The following is a 22,101-nucleotide window of genomic DNA, read 5'->3' as shown; positions in this document are numbered from 1 at the left end:
TGTCATCTGGACTTTAATTGCCGTCCTCTCATTCCAGCAACTACGGTTCGACAAAATGTTTCGTACAAGAAATGGAACACAAGAAACTGTTCAGTTCGATGGCAACATGAACAGTCTTTCTCCGATTTTTTTCGACGTATCAGGGTGCTAAACCAAATTCGAATTGTTGTAACCTATTCAAAAGATTAAACAAAACAATTGTCACAATTATAATTATCTATCGCGCGTTTGCACGGTTATCTTGTGTACAAGAACATTTAGCTTCCTTAAATGTCATTAAAAAAACGAACACGGCCACTGCACAGTATTTACAATGTTGAGCTTTTGAAAGTTTCTACCCAAAGTGTTAACAAATTCTAGGTGTTAGTTATGCGGTGTGTAAATTTGGTTAAATTTATGACTATTATGCAGATGTATGCAAGAGGTTCAACATTGATATTGAACACAGCAGTAGAAAGTTGGACCAAAACTTTGTTATTTAACGTAATTATAAACTGTCGTTTTCTAAGCCTTCCCCGTCCTTTGTTTCTAATGTCCATGCGTAGACTGAGGTAACATCGCGAGATATCGTTTATTACGAAATTTATTTTAGTCGGTTTAATGTAAAACGAACTGAACACAGAGTTGTGCGGAAAGCATTTTGTGCTGTAGTCAGGCGTACCCAGACGCTTTCTGATAATCTCGTGCTGGGTATTCCAGGCTTTTACCTGGTGATGGAGTTTGAATGATCTCCAGGAACTAAGCCACTGATGGACATTTTACTGAGGCGAAACTCTTGGAGTGGTATGGACTAGACCATCTATGCCGGCGGTGACACCCTCACGGAGTTCGACATTTTCGGTGCAACTACATATCGCGATTTTTTGCCATTTGTGAATTTTTCCTCACACGCCCAGTTGTTTGGCTCCTACGCCGATGAACTTACATCACAAGGTTTCGATCCAAAACTACAGCTTTTTCTTTGAGGGGAACTTTGAGGGGAAAAAATAAATGAAATATGAATTTGCCAACAAAGTATTCTCAAGTCAGTAAGTAAGTAAGTGAATTAGTGAGTGAGAGAGATATGTATGTATGTATGTATGTATGTATGTATGTATGTATGTATGTATGTATGTATGTATGTATGTATGTATGTATGTATGTATGTATGTATGTATGTATGTATGTATGTATATACGTATGTATGTATGTATGTATGTAGTCGTTTGTGTAGCTTTATTGGGATTTGTTATACCTTTCATTTTAGAAATATATGTAAATTTTACTCCAAAAGGTACTATTATTGTTGTTTGCAAGTAATCATCTATGAGGACAATTCGGCGCACAGAAAGCTGTGCTGCATATTAAAGTTGAGAGTCACGGGAGGATTGGTTGGTTGATAAAGCAGTCACAAGGGCAAACGAGTGGTTCCGAACTTTGGGAAATAAACTCACTGCTAGATCGCTTGCCTAAGGTAAGACTCTATGAGTGTTTAGCTTCGAGAGAGTTTGATTGCTTCCTTGTCGGGTGTGTACATCCGCGATATTTGGGTGATTTTTATACTCTATTGGGAATGTGGTCGGACAGAACAAAGGTTTCTTCAATGTTGCTTTTAGAGGGCGTCTTCCACACAAAGACTCAAACTATTGAGGCAGCGTTCACAAATAATGATGGGGGGTAGGGGCTGGAGGAATGCAGAGGATTCGATAATTTTGGGGTAGTAGAGGTGGGTTTGAAAGTTTTGCTGTGCGTATTGGAGGGGGCTGAAAATATTTTAGCTCTTTTCAACACAGATATGAATGATCAGTAGGTATGGTAAACTTGATTTATTTCAACATTGTATTGTGTATCAACGTTATTTTTTGTAGTTATTTTTAACCATGTTGAAATGCTTTAAAGGGACAAAGTCGGCCATTTTTCATGAATTTGTTTGATACGAGATACTACTTACATTGTTTGACATGTTGAAAGATACTGAATGAATGGCTAGACCATGCATATATTCGACCCTGGTTTTGGACACGATAAATGAAGCCATCACGAAAATGAATTAATGGTCATGACCATTAATTCGTTTTTGCGATGGTTTCATTTAATTCATGAAAAATGCCGGGGCTGAATATAGGCATGGTTACCCATTTATTCAGTATCTTTCAACACGTCAAACAATATAAGTAGTATCTCGTATCAAACAAAATTCAAGAAAAATGCCGACTTCGTCCCTTTAAACTTATTCGCACAGCCTGAGTATCAATATAAAGCAAGTCTTACAGTATACAGACATTTTGATGTGCATGCATATAGAATGTAACTGAGAGCAATCTGTGTGTACATTACAAATATGAAAATTGTGTTGATTGGCTGAACACTGAATATTTCAACATAATAAGATATAAAAACAAAGGCTTGATGTAGGCCTAATACAAAAAGCAAAAATACTGAAAAGTAAAACTTTTATTATTGTAATATTGTTTGCATGAGGGTGTAGGTCAGAAAAAACGTTGCTATTGTTATACTTTTGCATGGATTTATGAATTCTGTATATTAAAATAATCAAATATTAAAGAAAAAAGATGGGCCACCATGATTTTCTACAACGGTACGATGAAAAGTCACTGTTTTTCATGTTTTTCACTTAAAACCAATATACAAAACCATCCATTTCAAGTTCATGCAGTGACTGAAATTTTCACATTCTCATTGTACGTACAATAACACAAAACTAAAATTTTGGATCATAGTGTAGCTTGCCCAGAGGCAAACTGTTATGTACGCACTGGCAAGCCGAATACAAATAATAAAAACCCCACTAAAATAATTTGTGTACAGAAACGTCAAAACAAGTGATCCAGTTCATTAGTTTTGTTTGGATAAAATAAAACAGAAGCAACTCTTGCCCCTAGACTTGGCCCAGGTCTATGGGCACAGAAACATCAAAACAGTAAATTGAAAGCAAACTGAAGCAATATGCTCGGGCAGGCTATTGTGTAGAACGTGGAGTGAAGGCGACGGTCTACAGCAACTGCTACCGAGAAAAAACAAGCGACTTGGGCCAGTCAGCGCCAGCCAGCCTGTGTGAAAGCCACAATTCAAAGCAAAAACAGGCCAAGCTTGCGCCCCCTAGCGTTGAACTTTATTAAACTGTAACTCTTGCTGTGGTGATAACTTTTATGTAGTTTTCTTTTGAAAGGTCGTGTCGGAAATATCAACCCATCGGAAAATAGAATTACATAAAGGCAGGCAACGATTTCATATAACAGCGAGGTATTCATTTTTACAAATCAGAGTTGATCACCGAATTTTGCGAGGAAGAAAGTGTCTTTGCAAGCTAACTCGGTTTTCTGAAATGCGCTTTTAAAATTGTTTGGAAGACTTCTCTTTGTCTAAGTTCCTGACCTTTTAAGTTTTGCTAACCATAGATTCTTCACATTTTCAGATTTGTAACGAACGCCAGGGATCGAAATTACGATACAACCTTGACTCGGAGCGGATTGAAAGAACGATTGTTCAAAATTTGTAGAAATTTTTGTATTGCAACTAGTTGCATGTGTTTAATAGATTAAAATATTATCAGAATAAATATAAATCAAAATATGCTATATCAATGTAAATTTATCATTTACGTTCTTTTAACAAGAGACAAAGTTGAAGTTAAGGATGGCGTATTCTGTCAGAGTATCGGTGTCCCGCATCATTCCCTGACCATCTGCAGTGCGCCCTCTGTGAATCGACTCCACTTATACAAATCCTCGAGCCCAGTCTTCCCACTATCTTGACTGTTGGAGAGAGAGAGAGAGAGAGAGAGAGAGAGAGAGAGAGAGAGAGAGAGAGAGAGACAGAGAGAGAGAGAGAGAGAGAGAGAGAGCAGTGACCCAGGATAATTGTTTGGCCTAATGCATGGTGAACAAAACTGTGTGTATGACAAAAAACCCTTTGTTTTAAAAACTTATCGATAAAAAGGTTGCCCTCGATTATTTGCCTTGCTATAACTATTGACTTTTCTATTGGTAATTGCTGAGCTCATGGGAAATCGTTGTCGAATACAACACGACAATGAAACTGATCATAATCGCAAGGATTTCCCTTCTTCGCCGTGTGTGGCAGTATACTAACACAGGTCAGGTAGCCAGGAAACCATTTGATTGACTCATTTCTTTAATAATTAAAAGCGAGTATTTTCCTTTTGCGTAGCAACATTATGATTTGGTACGTTCGAAGAGCACCGATGACAAGACTATAACATCTTTATTCAAATAATTGAAAAAGATAAGTATGTCGGGGCCCGGCTTTGCCGTTTGAAGTACCTCATCGAACGCTACAGCTAGGGGTCTGAGCGTCAATAAATTTTGTAGAGTTGTCAATTAATGACGCTGAAAAACTAGAACAACAAAGCCACAGGTCTCAGATATATTCCAAGTACAACTAATTTTGGATGAAACGTACAAGAATTATGTTTATTAAACGTTATACTGAAAACATGGTGGTATTCTGAAATATTTGTGTTGTTGGGCGTAGATACAGTACCTGCGAGCTGTTAGAACCATGGTAATCACTCGAAATGTTTGTCTTGATTTTGTCCTTTGATTTATCGTGTGTATTTTGCAAGGAGGCCGTCAACAGTCCACGATGGCGCAAAACGACACTTAGATTGAATACCTGAGGCGTATATAGTCACAAAAAAAGCGCGCGAACGTGGAAACACGTTAAACTATTAAGTTCGTTAAAGTGTTCGCACGACACAGAGCAGTACGCGTCTCAACGCTATGTACTACAAGCGTACAGACACACAGCACAGCAGAAAACCACGGCCCACGTTGATGTAATAATGCCATAACACAAACAACACCAACAGAACATTACTAAACGGAAGACGACACCACAAAAAACTCACACCAGCGGGGAAACACCCGACGACTGAGAAACTACCGGGGCTCTGACCCACTTACACTTTCACGTACCGATGACGTCATCATTTTGAAATGCGGTTTTGGGAAGGAAACTCAATCGTCAATAGACACATGGTTTTTTTTTATATTGTCTTGTGGTATTTTTAAACCCTTCATCCGACAAACAAACTTTCACTCCACCGCATTCTTCTATGGATCAGTGCACGAAAAGCGGATAAATATAAATATAAACCCATATTTGGTCAAAAATAAACGTCTTATCACAAAATATGTTGACCAAGCGCCATTATGTTGTTCTGTGTATCGTTTTGCAGTTTTTCTCTGGAGCTAACTTTTTTTACAGCGTACAGATTAAAAATCTGTTAAAATATTTGACCCGGAATACCTGAATTGGCCTTCATTGAAATCACACATATCTGTGACTAACGGTTAGAACTCGCCAGCTATGAGAGCACATCAAAAACATGTATCGATTATTTGATATAACATGCGGACAAATTTTTTCACGTGATGTCCAGGGGGGGGGGGCATACTTCTTCACGGTCAAATGTTGAAAAGTTATTTTAATAAAAATCATTTTAAAAAATGCCATCGCGATATGAAATAATCTGATGACGCCAAATACTGGTCAATTTCACGTTCTGTAATCATGGTCTGATCTATTTTTTTTTTAATTCTGGCGCTTGAATGCAAACAAACAGTTAGCGTTAGAGGGTACGTCCTTGGTGACCGACCGACCTGCTTGCTGGGAGGATGGACTTTTATGAGACAAGGACTACCGATGTTGAAGAGTAAAGACTTTAAGTCATAGATAAATATGATTGTCCGAGTTTTTTTAGTCGCTAGGTCATGACGTCAAGCGGTGGAGATTGTGCGAATACACATCCGCGTGTGGGTAGTTCGCGTTTGCCGCCAGACACGACCCGTCGGGGGAAACGGTCTCGCTCCTAGTCAGCATTTTATTGTCGGCAACGACGACGTAGCGCACACGCTGGGCTGCCACACTCAATCAGTTTTCTAACTTTATTGTTTTAGGAACTAATCACAGCCCTGGATCAAGTTTACAGGTATATGGAGGAAAACGCTTTGCGCCCAACAGATTGATATCTGTGATATTGTACATGTGGCGGCATTCGCTTCAGGTCATTGACCCCATGCCGTCTACTGGGCCCATTCCGTCCGCTAGGCCACCCATCCGTCCACTCGACATCGTGTTTTTCACCCGTAGCGTGCCAACTGTGTAATTTATTTGTTCGATCAATCAATCATTTGACCGAGAGACCGAAGTTCTGATAGTTTTATGAGATGACCAAGGATCGAGGTTCAGTACTCGTGAAAGCACTTAGCATATTTTTGATATCGACTCCTAGGGAGATCTATAAAACCGAATCAATGCGTTTTACACCTCTGCTTCCACAATAAATGCCCTCCATTTCAAGAGTCTTCCTACTGCTATAAGACACAATTGAGACAAGCTTTAAGATCATTACGATGCTGTGGGGTTTCTCCTTGGAACAGTCATTTTCAGGAAATGCGGCGCCCTGAACTACAGGTCGATAATGTGAGCATTCGGAGAATAGCTGACTGCCAAATAACAGTGCCAATAAAAAGCTTTGACCGATGACTAAATATGGAATAGTGAGAGACGATTTCTGCGGGTCTAGTCAACTACCTGACTGCGCGTGGTCTGGTCTTGTTAAGAGCCTATCAACAAAACAAGGTTATAAATATTACATAGCAACATCGTAACCTGCCACGGAGGGGAAGGCGCGAATATTTAATAACATACGTCTGGGTCTAGTTCAACGACTCTAAAACGCATTGGGATGCAGCGGTACAACGCGACATCGGCACCGCGATTTGTGGTCAAGCTGGCCCTCGTTATATCGAAATTTACCAATAATTGCGTTCTCATTAGATATATTTTTTTGACCGGTACATAGTTCTCCATGTGCTGAAAACTATGCAAAGTATGTTATCAGCGCCCAAAGTGCCAAAGACGGCGCGCAATCGTGGCGGACTATGAGTTTGTCCACACGTAGCCCCACTTCACAGCATTGTTACAGCCGGATTTTGCAATCACGCGAGAGTACCCCAACTAATTTTCAGCCGATAAACACGAAAGATAAAATGGCTTGTTATTGTTGGCGGTTATCATAAAGCAATCTTAATTCACCCGTACGACCCCAGGCCAACCGACACGTGTAAATTGGGATACACATGAATACAATGCCCGGAGGAAATTTATAAAATGCACGCCCCTCCAAGATTGCAATTCTATTCAGTTACATGCAAAGTACACAATCAATCATTTTTGTTTTGAAGATGGTTGCCGACATGGCTATCTTTATCGAGTGAAACGGTATCAGGTAGCTTTTCAGAGAGTTACATGTTATAACAAAGATCATGCTCCCGTTTCCTCCGAGCCCGCATTTCTTTCTACTTTATTCTTGACAAATCTTGTCTGCAGTTGTTCTCCAAAATTTTAATTTATTTACCCTCGTCTCCGAACATTACCCGACCCATCAATCAATTAGCTATCAGTCACGCAACCGCCACTTATTCCTTTTGATTCGATCGCTCATTTTCCCCCCAATCTCTCCATTGAGTCATCATAAAAGAAAACGTGCAACACTCATGACATCTGAAGACTTTTAAATGGGGACGGTCCTAAAAGAGATCCATTCAACTCCGCAAAGATGAAAGTGACCGCCGGGAGAAGCTTCATAAACCTCACAAGTCGCTTCCCACCGTTTCATTATTTCTTTCCAAAGGGACTAAATATGAAAAGTTGAATTTCGGTGTTAATAGCCTGCCTCCGTTTCACTGGGCAACCCTTCTCTTCATCATCCTCGCTCACCTGCAGAACGTAAAGCACGATGTACACTCGGCCGAGCAGTTTGCGCTGTGTACTGCGCCATAAAAACACATAAGAATAAGAAAGTGAGCCTTTTGCAGAGAATAAAAGAGATGTACACGAGATTTGTCCAAGGGCACCGTCGACCAAGCTTTTGTGACAAGAGTTTCCGGGATGTTCAGACCTGTTTCTATAACGTCACTCCTTGGCCCATTCAGGGTACTTTTCAAAGCAGGGAGTTTATAGTTTAAATGCTTGGCACCGTCCTTGTTGCGTTACGCACAGTTCATGGTGCAGTGCAAGTCAACACGGCCGGGCCAATATAAGCTCCCCTTGACAACTCCAGTCAGACAAATATATCAAAAACACCACACCCAACACCCGAGCAAACTCCGAGAAGTGACCCTCCATTTACAGGCACAACGGAAAGATTTGTGGACGCGGGTGTGTTATTGTGAAAAACTAAAGATCCGTGAGTGGTTTTTAAGGGTTCTCCTGTTTTCTTTTTTTCCAACGACGTATCAAGTCTTTCACACAAGCGGATTAAATATCCGCCATTTAGCGACCGACCTACAATACCGGGTCTAGGAGGTATCCCAAGCTATTGGTAGTTCCTTAACCTTTCCGCGTTAAGTTTAAAAATTCTATAGTTCGTACAGCCGCGCACGGCGCAGACTCAGCACTCATAATGTCGAACATCTCACTCCAGCCCTGATGTCACTATACGTGACCTGAAAGCGAGATTTCTCTTATTCAAGAGAGATATAAAGATGAAATACAACCAATGCGAGAACAAAACATGACGTTACTCGCTCAGTATACACACACAATGTTCCCATTTATGCTCTAGCGCCTCGAAGCCTCAGATGTATGTGCACAGCGCATGAACAACTTCAGCACAAAGATTCAGCAACCGGGTAGTATTGCACTGGATATCTTGACCACAAATTGACAGGTTTTTTAGGAGTGAAAATGAAACATCTCTCTCTCTCTCTCTCTCTCTCTCTCTCTCTCTCTCTCTCTCTCTCTCTCTCTCTCTCTCTCTGCGCTGTTATTTCCTTTTTCAGTATACGACCTTTTATTTTCCCATCTGACATAAACGTCTCGGAAATGACACAGGTGATAAAGGTATGCGTTCCGAGTCAGTTCGGAAGTTATGCGGTTAGAGCGTGCCAGCCGGACGCAGTCTATAGACTCGGAGACTGTCCAGGCTGGTTGAAGTACATTGAAAAGCAGTAAGGTGGACCGTGACAGTGGCTTTTCAGTAAACCGTCAATTCACAACGACAGTCTTTTCTCTACACATAGTGTCAGGTAGTCGGCCTGGTGACGTTACACAAATATTATTTTGGATTTTGGTTTCGGCTGGGCTCTGGTTCACCGATGAGGTAATGCGCTCCGGACACGGTGCATTCGGCTCAGGTTGTCAAACAGCAAAAGTGATTTAAGCATCAGTGACACGAATCGTAGACAAGCGGAACATTTTTTCTGGTTGTCTGACCACGAATGGACTCATTTTAGACCCAGCATCAGTCAGAATTGTCTCCAGACTATTGGGTCAACTTTTGTCTCCGTTAAAAACGTTAAAGTAGTAGATAAACATTAAAAGCAACCAAAGCAATAATTTTCATGATAAACACTAGTATCAGGGGTGATAAAAGTTCGACAATTTTTGTCAACAAGTTTTGTGCAAAGTGTCACGTTTACACGATCTGCGATTCGCGTTTCCCTGTTCACCGGCACAACCATGTTAAAACACGGGCAGTAGAACGCTCTTTTTCGGCTGCATGCGGCTGACACTGTACTGACTCGTTTTGTCACCGTTATCGAGTGTTCCTTGTCGCAATGATAACAGCGAAATTCACTTGATGGGTCTCTCAGGTACCGGTTCCCAACGGATGAAGCATGAATGATGAAAACTGTGAAGTTGTGTACATCGACACCTGTACGCGAGTCGCAATGCTTGTTGAAGTTGTCAAACCGCTCATGATCATCATCACTTGCACCGGTGATGAAGAAGGAAAAGATGGTTTAAAGATTCGCTGTTGTTGTTTTCGTCGGCTCTGTTCAAAGGACCGTGTTAATATTAACATCCATAACCATAGTTGGTATCGTAAGGATCTTCGCAACACGTCTTGCTTCACGCTACACTGATCTAATGCGAGCGATGATGGAGCCCGCCTCATTTTGAAACCGGAGGAATCGCAAATGCAAAAAAAATGTTAGTTTTTTACTTTTCTTGTCGGTTTGCGGTTTGAAAATAGAACCGTGAGAGAACATGACAATGTACCCCGCCTTTATCTACCTTTGTGCCTGGGTTCGAATTCTAAATGGGTCTCAAAGTACAACGGTAAACACTGAATCATGCGCCGTTCTCTATTATGCTCGTCTCAACCACCTGCGCAGAGGGTCAGTCGGCATGTACCGGAAGTTGAGTCCTTCGCAGACAAAGGCTACGTATCTGTGTGATATGGGTAATTTCCCGTGTGATACTCCGCGTAAAGTCTGTTTATTTTAGTGGTGAAATCCCATAATGGCAACATAGCACAAAAGGAGGTCCTTATGCGCTCACTCTTTAAATTTGAGACTACCCGAAGAGAGCACCACTCGGAACACAGTCACCATGGCACTGAGATCTACGTACCACGGCAGCAGATTTTCGCTTCTTATACTGCAGCTCCTATTAATGGCCGCGTCCGTGTGTTTTCTAGCGTGTTCGGCAGGATCGTGTCCACGAGTGCACTTGTACAACTGCGCCAGGTTTCTACGCGTCCGCAAGAAGACGGACACCTGCAAGTTTAGCTTTGCCGTCCCCGCCATGAACGACGGGACTTGTCCGGACGCAAATGACTTGAGTTTGGCCTACGTGGAGGTAGCCAAGCTGACGCAAAAATATGAGGACCTGGAGGCAAAAGTTAGCGAACTTTCCGGCAAGGAAGATGTGCTGGAGAAATCGGCTCCGCAGGTCACCGTTCGCATGCAAAAGGATGGAAGCTTGCGCGACGACAGTGGAATCACCGCGCCCGCTCCAAAGACAAGCGGAGAAAATGACGAAAGTTTTACCGTGACGATCACGGCCCACTTGACGACGGAACGAGATGTCGGAGCGGGAGTCAAAGAGAAAAAATCCAGGAAAACGCGGTCGGTATGCCAACACGACGTAACCTTGGACAGCGTACGAGTTTCCTCGGGCAGTAATATTGAACATTCGGAACACACATCGACAGTCTCAAAAACTTCCGACGGGGACCCGATTTCGGAGAACCCATCAATCGAATGCAAGACTTGTACCGTGGAGGTGGATCAACTTCGGAAAGAAAACAGATCTCTGAAGAAGAGAGTTTCAAAGCTTGAGGAGCGATTAGAATGGCTGGAATCAAACTTTAAGGATCTCTTTGGCACATGAAATAATCGCGGACCAGTAGGAACTATTTCTATTTTATTAAAAGTTTTTAATCTTTGGCCGTGCTAAACACGCGCCATTACATAAGTGTCCATCATGTACTTAACTGTTCAGAACTCGTGAACGTTGAGCTAAAAGTGGGTGAAAATCCCAAACTCAAACTGTGAAGAGTGGATTGTGAAGCCCACTTCAGACTACCTGTCTCTGTTCGACCCAAACACAACCATTGTCATGATGTCACTAAAATCCTAACCTAAGAACAATAAGGTATACTAAGCCTGCCCTGCGTGTCAAGGCAGAAGCTGTGTCTCCAAGTGACCGTATTTGCCTAGATTTGACGTGAAAGTGGGTGTACTATCACGCTAAGAGAGCTGAACTGTCCTTAAGAGATGGCACGGAAGCATATTTCATCAAGTTGGAGTTTGAAAGCCGCCGAGTAGCCTTGGGCCAGACCAAACTAGACAGAGTTATGCGACTTTTCAAACGACATGTACATGTTTATCAGAGCATTGCCTTTTTACAGGACGATTTTTCTTCGAGATTGGAAAAAAGAGGGTATTTTCCAAAACTATGTAAACTTTTTTTGAGTTACTAATGTATTGTATAAAGCTTGATTTTAGTATCCTTTCAGAATTTTTTAACTGCTAATGATTCTTAAAGGCCGTAATTAAAAGTTATTTTGTTTCATAAGTCGTTGGAATGAGATTGTCATCTGTCAGTCATAATTTTGCCAAGATTCCGGCACGATTACTCGCACGCCGCCCGGAAGATCAAGGCTGGTGACAAAACATGATCACCGTCTCATTAGTTGGGTTTCTAAGTAACTTCAGAGGGCCCTTGCTGCGACAAATTATTGCACCATATCTTATCTCCCTGGCGACCAGTTAGAAAGACCATGTGGTAAAAATTGAATGACCTTAGAGTGGTGAAACGGAAGAGCGATCGCACTGTATGTAGAGGTCAGGATGTTTGTTAGGGTAATAGGTGTCGAGATTTCACCAGTAGCTCACTCCGCCCATACCTAGCAGAAGTTCAGCGCAAACAAACAACAAAAAAAACCCGCCATGTCATTTTCTCCTGGGTGTCCTGTTGGTATTTTCTGCGTCTAGGCGTATCTTGAGAACTAAGCCGAGCGGACCAGATTTATATTTCGCACCAAATTGATCGCCATTCCACGTCATTTATCGGCACGAAAGCACCCTCGACGGTCAAAACAATCTCATAGATATCGAAATATTTGTCTCGTGGTGATTTCGACAGGACCAAACTGAAGAGAAGGTCCGCCACTATCATATCACAGCTTGGACAGTTAAATCGGAGATCATACACGGCTTCTTGGTCAGGTACAGAGACCCATTCATCGTATGACGAGTGTCACGAGCCTAAAAATAGTGCCATTATGTGACGTGAATGGTAATCGAGGGCCTCCCATTGCCCAGGTACCTCGAGTCTTGTTTGTGCCCCCTCTATTCCACCAACCCCTCGCTGTGCCACGCTGTCACACACGGCGCAGCGGCTCAGACTGACAGGTGGCTGTGAACGCCGAAATCCAAGTCTGAAAAATCCGCATTGTCCGTGCCCATTCGATACAAGAATCAATTACTTGGAGCAAATTTGAAGCAATCTCTGAAATGTTTGGGGCCTCTGTTCGGGTGCACATCACTAATACGGGATACATCACCGAGCTTACCGCGGCGTTGTTTCACTCTCGCGACCTAGCTGACCTAAGCAATAAAACGGTTTTATACTTGCCATGGAAGTACAAAAGAAAGATAAATAACCTTCTCGTCCAGCCATTGTGATAATCTTTAGGGAAAACGTACAGAGAAACGAACCGTTTTAATTTCGACGCTATTACCCTCTGAAGATCTATGAAACACGCCACAAAGCCCGTCAGAGAAAATGCACGCCTTTTTCGGGATTTTTGCCAGCAGTCTTTTGATATTTTATGCTCTCTTCTCTTCTCTTCTGTTCTGTAGCCATTCATTTGATGCTTTATCTGGCTTTTCTTATTCAAAGCTAACCTTACTGTGACCCTCGCAAGTTCGGACATTGACTGTTCGTCATCAACTCGAACGGACCAACTTGAGACACCCGGTGCGAACTTGCAAGTTGAAAGTGAACCCAGATCCCCGCTTACGGGAATCCCAGCGAACAGAGACGGCCTTGTTCAGGGATTCTTAATTGGTCTTTTAAAGTTTTTCTGCTAAACACAGTCACAATAAGGGTGGGTTTACCATCGCAGTATATGGTTCCGTTATCTAAAGAGCTGCCGGCGAAACGTTAACTTGCTTGGTCGTTTAACAAGTAGACGACAGATAGTGTTCCCTGGCTCCTCTATTCATTGTCTTGTTGGCACAATTTATTGCCTTACTCGTGTTTAGTATGGGCAAACGGTTTCCAAGGGATAATGACTTGTCGCGGTTATTCGACACTGATTGGATCACAAAACGCAATGATTTTCCGTGAATAACGAGAGAAAACAGCGCGGTCCGATATCCCCCAGTCCTGCTCTTAAAATTCCACTTTTTTTAATCAGTCCCCTTCCGATATTTATACAAAAAATCAGCAGTTTTTTATATATATTTTGAATATGTGCGCATATGCAGACTAGACGTTCCATGCCAGGTGTTAAATGTGTCTCGTTTCAGACGTTGCACAGCCATCCCTCTATACACGGTGACACTGTGCCGGCACTTGAATCAACAGGTGGCCATGGCAAAGACAAGTTTATTTTAGAGTGAAATCTTGAAGTGCGATAAGCATAACGACCTGGCACGATTGGATTTGAGTGAAAATCAAAATTAACTTCTCTTCGACTGTGAACGAGTGCCTCTCGACTGACCCCTGAAACCACTTTAGCCGTGTTATGGCATCCTGAACCCCCTTAAAGACGACGACAGTTCAAGCCTACTTGAATCGTGTCGGTAGGTATCAAGTAATTCTTGCCGCCGTCTCAATGACGTCATGCCCTGACAGATGGCATTTTGCCAGTTGCTGCAGTCACACCGTCTCTCTGCATTTGACTTTCACCATTCATCATATCAGCCAGGTTTCCGGCGCGAGACCACTTCACTAAATCATAGACAGTCGCCGCTCAAACTGTCTATGAGTAAATACAACAATACACTTTTTATCTTTATTTTCTCGACTGCGGAGTGAAATAATGAGTCGTTTCCGTACGGCATTACGTCCAGACTTGCTGTGTGCACTAATTGGTGGCTAACTTTGCGGTTTAATTGCGCGCTAATTAATTACTATTTGCACAATTTAGCTCTTCACAAATTGTTGACTGTTCTAAAGTGGGTGAGTGTGTGTGCGCGTGGGTGGGAATCTAACGATGCACAGTGCCTATTACACTTTCAAGTTTCTGTCGGCTCTTTAAGCAAAGTAATTTTCACTTCCTGCTGCCAGAATATTTCGTTTATCGAGCAACCGGCGACTGCCACAATGACGTTCGGAGTCAAGGGTGATTTGTATGACATTGAACTTGCATTTGAGTCTGACACTTTGAATTTATCAAAAACCGCCATAATACAAGGAGAAAGGGCTCATCATTAAAACGACTGTCGTCTGATGAAAGTACATTTGCGCGAGACAGATTCTTGATTCATTATGACATGCGTTTTGCACAACAATCAGTCTAATTGTATTAAGAAGTTTAAAAGACCATTTCAGGAAGTGATTAAACTTGTCTACTAATTTCTAATTTCAATTCTTTGTGTTTCGAGTTCGTGTGGTCCTCTGTTTTGCTTCGTCATTGTGAAGTTATGGTACAGATTCGATTGCGAGTTAAAATATTTTTTATCAGCCTTAGAGTTGTCGGCCATAGAAAGTAAGTTCGTTTCTCAAAGTAGCATTGCATGGCTGGTGTGGATATAGGTTGATTCAGTAGCATTTCAAAGCAAGCGGCCTCGTTCAAAAGCTATGCACCGGGAAGAGCGACATTTCGCGAACGAGCCGACTCGGAGCAAGATCTGTCCCGCCCTTTCTTTTTCGATGACAAATTGCTCTGTTTTTCTGTTGAAGCGCAGATCAAAAAGCAAATTCTTTCGTCCGATAATTTTAGACACATGTTATTGGGGACTTGACGCTTAGATAAGAGTCTTTACATATTTAACCTTTATATAGAGTGTTAAATGGTCTTGTTGGGAAAAACACATAGGTGTTTTCGCACTGGCAAGTACACAAATGCTGATCCGGCCACAAAGTTCAATATCTATAGAGTGCACCGCTTTTAAAAGCAGTATTATCTGACAATTAGCAAAAAAATAGACGCGCCCCGTGATACAATTCGGATAGCAAGGTATATTTTTAATTTCTTCGCTGGGAGCGCCGTACGTGTGTGAAGCCCGCACATACCGTCCCGTACCTCACGAGGTCAATTCGCACCTGCGACGAGTGCCTATCAGCAATTATACTGTACACAAAAATGTCGTAAATTTCCCCACGTACTGTTTTCCTCATCAAATGGGGCTTTGGAAAGACAAGTTACGAGAGCTACTTGAGAGAGTCATGTGCAATCCGGGAGACCCTTGGGAAGACTTCCTGGGGCGATACCATACGAGTGAAGGACACAAAAAGCAAAGAAAACCGTGTCGAGGGCAACCTCCGAGTGAGTGAGTGTCAGCCCTCCATCTGTGAGTGGCACCACCAATGCCCCCCAACTGTGTTTATGGCATGTTTAGATTAAAAGAGATTTTACACAATCCTTAAATGCTAAAGAAGCTTAGATTACGAATGATAAATTTGCATATTTTAATATCATCTAGCTATGACACGTACTAAGAGATGTTTTTTTACGGAGGGCACAACGTTACACGACCTCCTCCTTCCCTTCAATGAAAGCTTACTGAAAGACACCATGGCAGATTAAAAGCTTTGCAAAGACTTCCATGGAATAATGGTTGCTAGGATACCAAATTTTACGAGATTTGAGGGCGTTTCAGCAATTCCTACCCATCATCCTGCAGTCATCGATTCCTGTCCCCCTAAAAAAAACTTAAATTCCTCGACACATCCATATGCTTTGTCCCGAGAAGAATCATGACAAAAAGAACGGTTTGGTTTTTTTGGTAATAAAATATTTATTTCTCAAGACAAATGATTTACAGGGAGCAAAAAAGTTCATTTCTTCCCCATTTCTGAAAAGATCTCACACTGCAGGTAAGAAAACGTCCATGTCTGTAAAATTTCGAAATCTCTCACAAGAAACGACACCGTGACGACAGGCGTGTGTTCTGTGATTGAATCTCGTTCAAGAAACGAAACGACAGATACGTTGCGAGTTGTAATTACTATTTATGGGATAAATTACCAAAAGTGACGATATCGCTGCTAAGGTGGAGATGTATCATTTGGCTCGTCCATATTACTCTAGATCCCAAGACTCTTATATTTAACTTGAAGTTATTTTTCAAGATACACTACGGAAAAAAGGGTAGCACCCCTGTGAAATAATGGGACAGTCTCCATCAAAGCTCTAACGGCAGTGCACGGACTGTTTCAATTACAGTTTCTCAAAATCTCATTTACACTTGGTTCATCGATACCGGACGGAGAAATTGTGAAACTGCGTCCACACCATATTATTACATGAATCATGACAGAAATGACGTGAAAACAACCCTTCCTCTCAAGAAAATCACACGATGACGCTGTGAAAATTCAACCCAAACTTAGTCCATGTTCGTATTATATTTTCATCCTTCCACCAAATGCAGAACACGAAAGCCTAATTGACGAATACCCCGTTATTGCTTTTTTAAAATCAATAAATACCCGGTACATATCCAAATTAGCTCGCCTCAAACAGACGAACAAAGATCTATTGTAAGCCAATACCTACACTGAGAAAATGAGGCCAGCCCGCAAGCCGGGAGCAGAATCGGTGTGAAAGGAAAAACTTTCTTGGCGGCAAAGGCTCAATATATATTGTTGCTCGGAGGCAAAATTGGATTCAGTCGAGCGTAACAACTTAAATTATATTTTACGGTTGATGAAAAGGTGTATTTCTCTCATGTAAGAACCTGTTCAGCATTCTGACTCAATAAAAAGTGTTGGACACACAAGAAACGTTGTTTGACGACTGCGGGTACGGGCCCGGCTACTGGTTGACTGTTACTCACACAGGCCACCCTATGCGTAAGCGCTCACAGGCAACACTAGGGAGTTCTCGCTATAGGCATAGCTGCGACACGTCAAGCTATAATGATAACCGGTGTGACACTCTTAAAAAATTTTACAAGGTAAAATAATCCTGAACTTATTTTCTTTAATTATGTCATGGAATGACAAAACGTGACTGGAAAAAGTATAAGGAAACACATCAGTGATTCTGTACTTGAACTGACCGCAAAGGACATGATAAAGCTGGCCCGTGACAATTTCACTCTGATTGGTGGATACAATAACTCCAAAACTTGAGTTTCATGAATGTCTCCCTTCAATACACAAGGTAGTAGAGTCTGACAAGGAACATGACAGCTTGGCATTTTGGAGAAGTGTGTGCATCTATAAATTTACACAGACTTCCAAAGAAAATAAATCAATATTTCATGATTATTCACATTCTTTTTGTCAAACGTAACAGTTGTACAATAAAAGATTACGGTGTGCTGACAAATGTCACAGAATTTGAATAAAATTGTGAAATTTGTTATTAAATGATGTGATACTGTTAATAAATCTTGTGATTTCATGTTTAAGTTTTACTATTCCCACGCTGAAAGTCGGAAAAAATCCCTGGAATCAGAGTTTGAAGCTTTTTGGAATCAAATCTGGGGTGTCTTTTGAAACACAGGAGTGAGCCAATCAGTGCAGAGTTTATTGGTCCCTGGATCAGTGTCAAGGTATGTGCGGCAGTTCATGGCGTATACTTTACAAGTTCTACACACCAGTACATTCTCTATCATAGCATTACATATTTGTTCCCTGGTCCACTGGGTCAGTGGAATGCCAAAAAGCACACGCCCCAAGTAAAAAATATGTCTGTCCTAGACTGTAAACCACTTGGTTTGCTCAGAACAGTAAACTACTTGGTTTGCTCAGAACAGTAAGGAAGGCTGGACCCATCTCCCAGGTGGTATGAACAGTCCTTGCCTGAGGGTGCCTTTTGCGATGAATTAATACAAGCATACCCCCTAGGACAGAGTTAAATTGTACTGCAGCTTATCATGGGTGCGGTGTTCATCAGTGTTGTGGAAAAGGAATATGCTGAGAAATTTGTGAATTATAATTATTTTGTACTGAGTTACACATTTTTTTATTCAAGAAAGTTTGATTTTTCTCTGCGTGGAAATCAGAATAAATGAAACGACGACAACAAACTGTGCACATAGGCATGATGAGTGAGTGTTTCAAAAATACGTTTTGGAATGAAATTAATTGATAATCCATTTTATGAAAGAATGTGCAATACAATCAAATGTGAGATATGAAAGGTCAATAATTATTTGGGTGCAATGAAAAAAAAAATGTGGGAAGGGATTTGCCTAAAACACAGATTTGAACAAATACGAAGCCCTCGAGATCTGCCTTGTCAAGGTACTTGCAGAGTCAAAAACTGTTTGGAAGCATTCCTTAATCCTCTAAAGTTACTCTACAAACACTACAGTCAGCATTCCCAGGCAGGATTAGACCCAGTGTCGGAGCCAGTTTTGGAGCCTTCCTACATGCAAATTCACCTTGAAATCCACACCTTGCGTAAACTTCACAAGGCATTGTGCGAGTCTTGTGAAGGGTGTTGGATGTACTTAGGGCCTCATTGAGTGGCCCATTCTGCTCATTCATTCTAAAACATAATATTTTACCGTCCAACAGCCCGCTTTAAAAAGTCGCTGGCAGAAGCTTGACTGTTGAATCAACGATTTAAAGCTCGGAACTCTTTGAAGATGTTTTGTTTGTTAAATTAAACTTTGAAGTGCGTGCATTTCTGAAAACTGGTATGTAAGTTGACACAGCATCAGCACCTGGGAAGGCTGAATTCAAGAACGGGGTCCTTCTTTTTCACAGACCATTTTATCAACCTGGGTTTAAACTCTCATTATATTTGTTATGAGACTGGGCTGTAATTTCTTGCTTTCAACTTGGATGAGTGCAACATATTCAGCGTGTCAAAACAACAAAAACGCAGGTTTTGCGTAAGTCTGGAGAATCTAATTTTTTGTCAACTAATGTGATTTTTCCAATTCCTGTCCATCACTGACTCGGCTGAAAGACCCCATTCAACCATTAATGACTTTTTCAGATTTCTTTAAATATTGAGACAATTTTACTCACACTTGTGCCAACAAACGGCCCAGGATTTTCTTTAACTAGTTTGCCAAAGACTTGCATTCACTTCAAGATGTTGGCTTTGAAAACATTCAAATCAAGAGGGAAAAAAGAGCATGTACTGTGGATGTTTGCTGATTAAACTGGCAGTACAAATGAATAAGCCAAGTTTTCCTCGGCTGTTTGTACACGTGTTGGTGTTCCAGACATCGCATGTACATGCCCACTAATATCACAGGGTACACAGGTCAATCCACAGACTTCATCAAAAACGAGGTTTGTCCGGCTCTCTGTATAAAGTGAACACTTCACTGTCCAGAAACAAACTATAATTTACTGAGAAGTTTGATTAGAAGTTTTCAGTGGTTCCAACCACTGCTATTATAAAATATTTTTATATGTTTCGACATGTTTTTCACCCATGTGAAGTCTGTGTAACAGGCTGTATGACTCTTACAGGCACGCAGTTGGTCACTGCAGGACGATGTGTTTTTAAAATATTGCTTTCATACGTTTCACTGTCAATTCATATCTTTATATCCTAAAACAAAAAACAACCCAGGCATCAAGGGCTTTCACCACAGAGCATCAGTTGTGGCAATACAAACTTTTGGACCCATCCCTTCAGCACAGAGAAATACAAAGTCTGACTTATGGGAAATACGATGGGATGCAAAAGCAGGGGAGGGGAGGGAGAGGGGGTTGGGGTGACGGATGAAATCAGAGACCATCAAAGTCAGTATTGTGAAACGTCAAGTCAGACAATAAACACAAGATGAGCGTTATCATTACAAGAATCCCATGCTTGGTTCCAAAAAGAACAATAATCTTCCATTCACATCGCCATGGAGAATTTTTCTCAACTTTAATTTAAATCACCAGCCTCTGCAGATTGACTGAAAAATAAAACTCCTCTAAAATTCAAGGTTAGAAATATGATTGCATCGAAGGTGACTGCAAAATGAAATCAGGGTAAGAATTTTGCAAGATGTGTGACTGAGTCTTTGAAGCGTATTTACACAGTGATTGTGGAGGTTGAGTTACGCTACTGAACTGAGGCGACTTCTAACCTGCCATTTGACAAAGGCATGATACCATTTGCACAGAAAAAAGGACATAACAGTCACATAAAACGGTTGGACAGCACCATAGACAGTAGAATCTCACTGTTTTACTGTCTATGACAGAACTTACAACCGAAGGACAATTATTATGTCCTTATGGGTTACATTGCGGACAAAAAAAACCATGCATCAGTTACTTTCTGCGAATGAAATCGGAGATACAACCCGCAGTTGTCTGATCTAGATCTGCTACTTGTCATCGTCTGAGTGACATCACTGTCACCATGGCAACAAGCACACACATGAGTTGCCAAGGGGGGGTTAAAACTGGGACATTCAGTCGCTGCTTGGATCACTGATGAAGCATGGACAAAAAAGAACTTTTGGAAGATAATGAAGTCAAAATCCCTGCCCTCTTTGTTGCAGACCATTAATTCTGGTATGGGGGACACCGAATCTTTGTCAAGTCAAGTGATACAATTGTCTGCCAACGCACTTTGACTTTTTTACATGTAATTTCATTCTAGCTTTAAAACACCCAGTCTTTCAAAACTGCCAGAACAGGCAAAACTTAAAAGACATTTCCTCAACGGACACAAAAATGGCGGATCATTACCGCCATGAAAATTAACAGTACATGTTGTAAAGCATAAGTGACTTAATTATTAAAATGTACGACATTGAATACCAACTAGAATAAAGCTAGTCTATTATCGATTTTGTTAAACCCGGCCCAAAAGCTTCCAAACAGACATTTGACCCACCATGTGTTCATAGGCATATGAAATTTCTATTTCTGAGAAATATTTCACTGTTGTGTCCCAGGGCTGACAGATACACTATCTAGCATTGAAACGGAACATCTTCCCTCCACACAAAAGTTTTCAAAGTGACCAGAACAAACATGACACTCGTTCTGTCATCAACAACAACAAGCATTCAGTTTAGTCACTGAACCATAAAAACACCTTCCGGGTCTTTTTCTTCACATGATTTCGTCCAGTCTGCATTGCTTGAAAGATGCTTGAGTTTGTGGAATCATGGAAAGAAACTGGGGCAAATTTGATCGAGTCAATAATGTTAGGGATAAGTAGAATTGGCCTTTGACGGGAAAGAAGAGGAGGCCTTGTTTTGGTGGATGGAGTACAAGTTTAAAGAGCTGTCCATTGTTTATTGATGTCTTGCACTTCAACTTGCATAGTTGGTTATTGCTTCTTGATTGGGTACATCACCTCCGCACTTCCTGTAATGAGTCACAGATATAGGTTTGATTGTGATTGGTTATTCCATGGAATGAAAAGTTAGCTGTGATTGGTTTATTCCATGGAATGAAAAGTTAGCTTGGCAGTGAGAAGTGTTGTGGAGAACCACAAAGTCATCATCAGTCTAAGAATCAGTCAGTGAGAATATTGATCGATTGCTCTGATATACACACAGAAAAAACAGACAGATAGACAGGGTTTGACAAACAGAGAGTCCAACCGACCAACAGACAGTCAGTCAGTCTATGTCAATCATGCTATGGGTTTGTCTTTTGCCTTGCTCATAACTTCTACGAGAGCGTAAGTTTGACGGTTAGCTTATAAATTGATGTGACCAAAGAACCAAGTCAATAATG

General features: G+C 41.3%; 1 protein-coding gene across 12 annotated transcripts in view; it reads right to left on the bottom strand.

Annotated features, from left to right (window-relative positions):
- Positions 1–16,207: 16,207 nt before the first annotated feature.
- LOC139151499 (putative sodium-coupled neutral amino acid transporter 10) overlaps positions 16,208–22,101 on the bottom strand; it is a 41,006-nt gene continuing 35,112 nt past the window's right edge. For all 12 annotated transcript variants that reach the window (XM_070724340.1, XM_070724348.1, XM_070724350.1 and 9 more), the window contains one exon: positions 16,208–21,726. In XM_070724340.1, coding sequence (XP_070580441.1) covers positions 21,712–21,726 — 15 coding nt within the window. In that variant the 3' untranslated portion in view covers positions 16,208–21,711. The remainder of the gene's footprint in view (positions 21,727–22,101) is intronic.

The sequence above is a fragment of the Ptychodera flava genome, chromosome 15 (genome assembly GCF_041260155.1).
Source record: "Ptychodera flava strain L36383 chromosome 15, AS_Pfla_20210202, whole genome shotgun sequence".
NCBI lineage: Eukaryota > Metazoa > Hemichordata > Enteropneusta > Ptychoderidae > Ptychodera > Ptychodera flava.
Note: the sequence above shows the minus strand (reverse complement) of the source record. Positions and strands in the feature narration are given on the sequence as shown.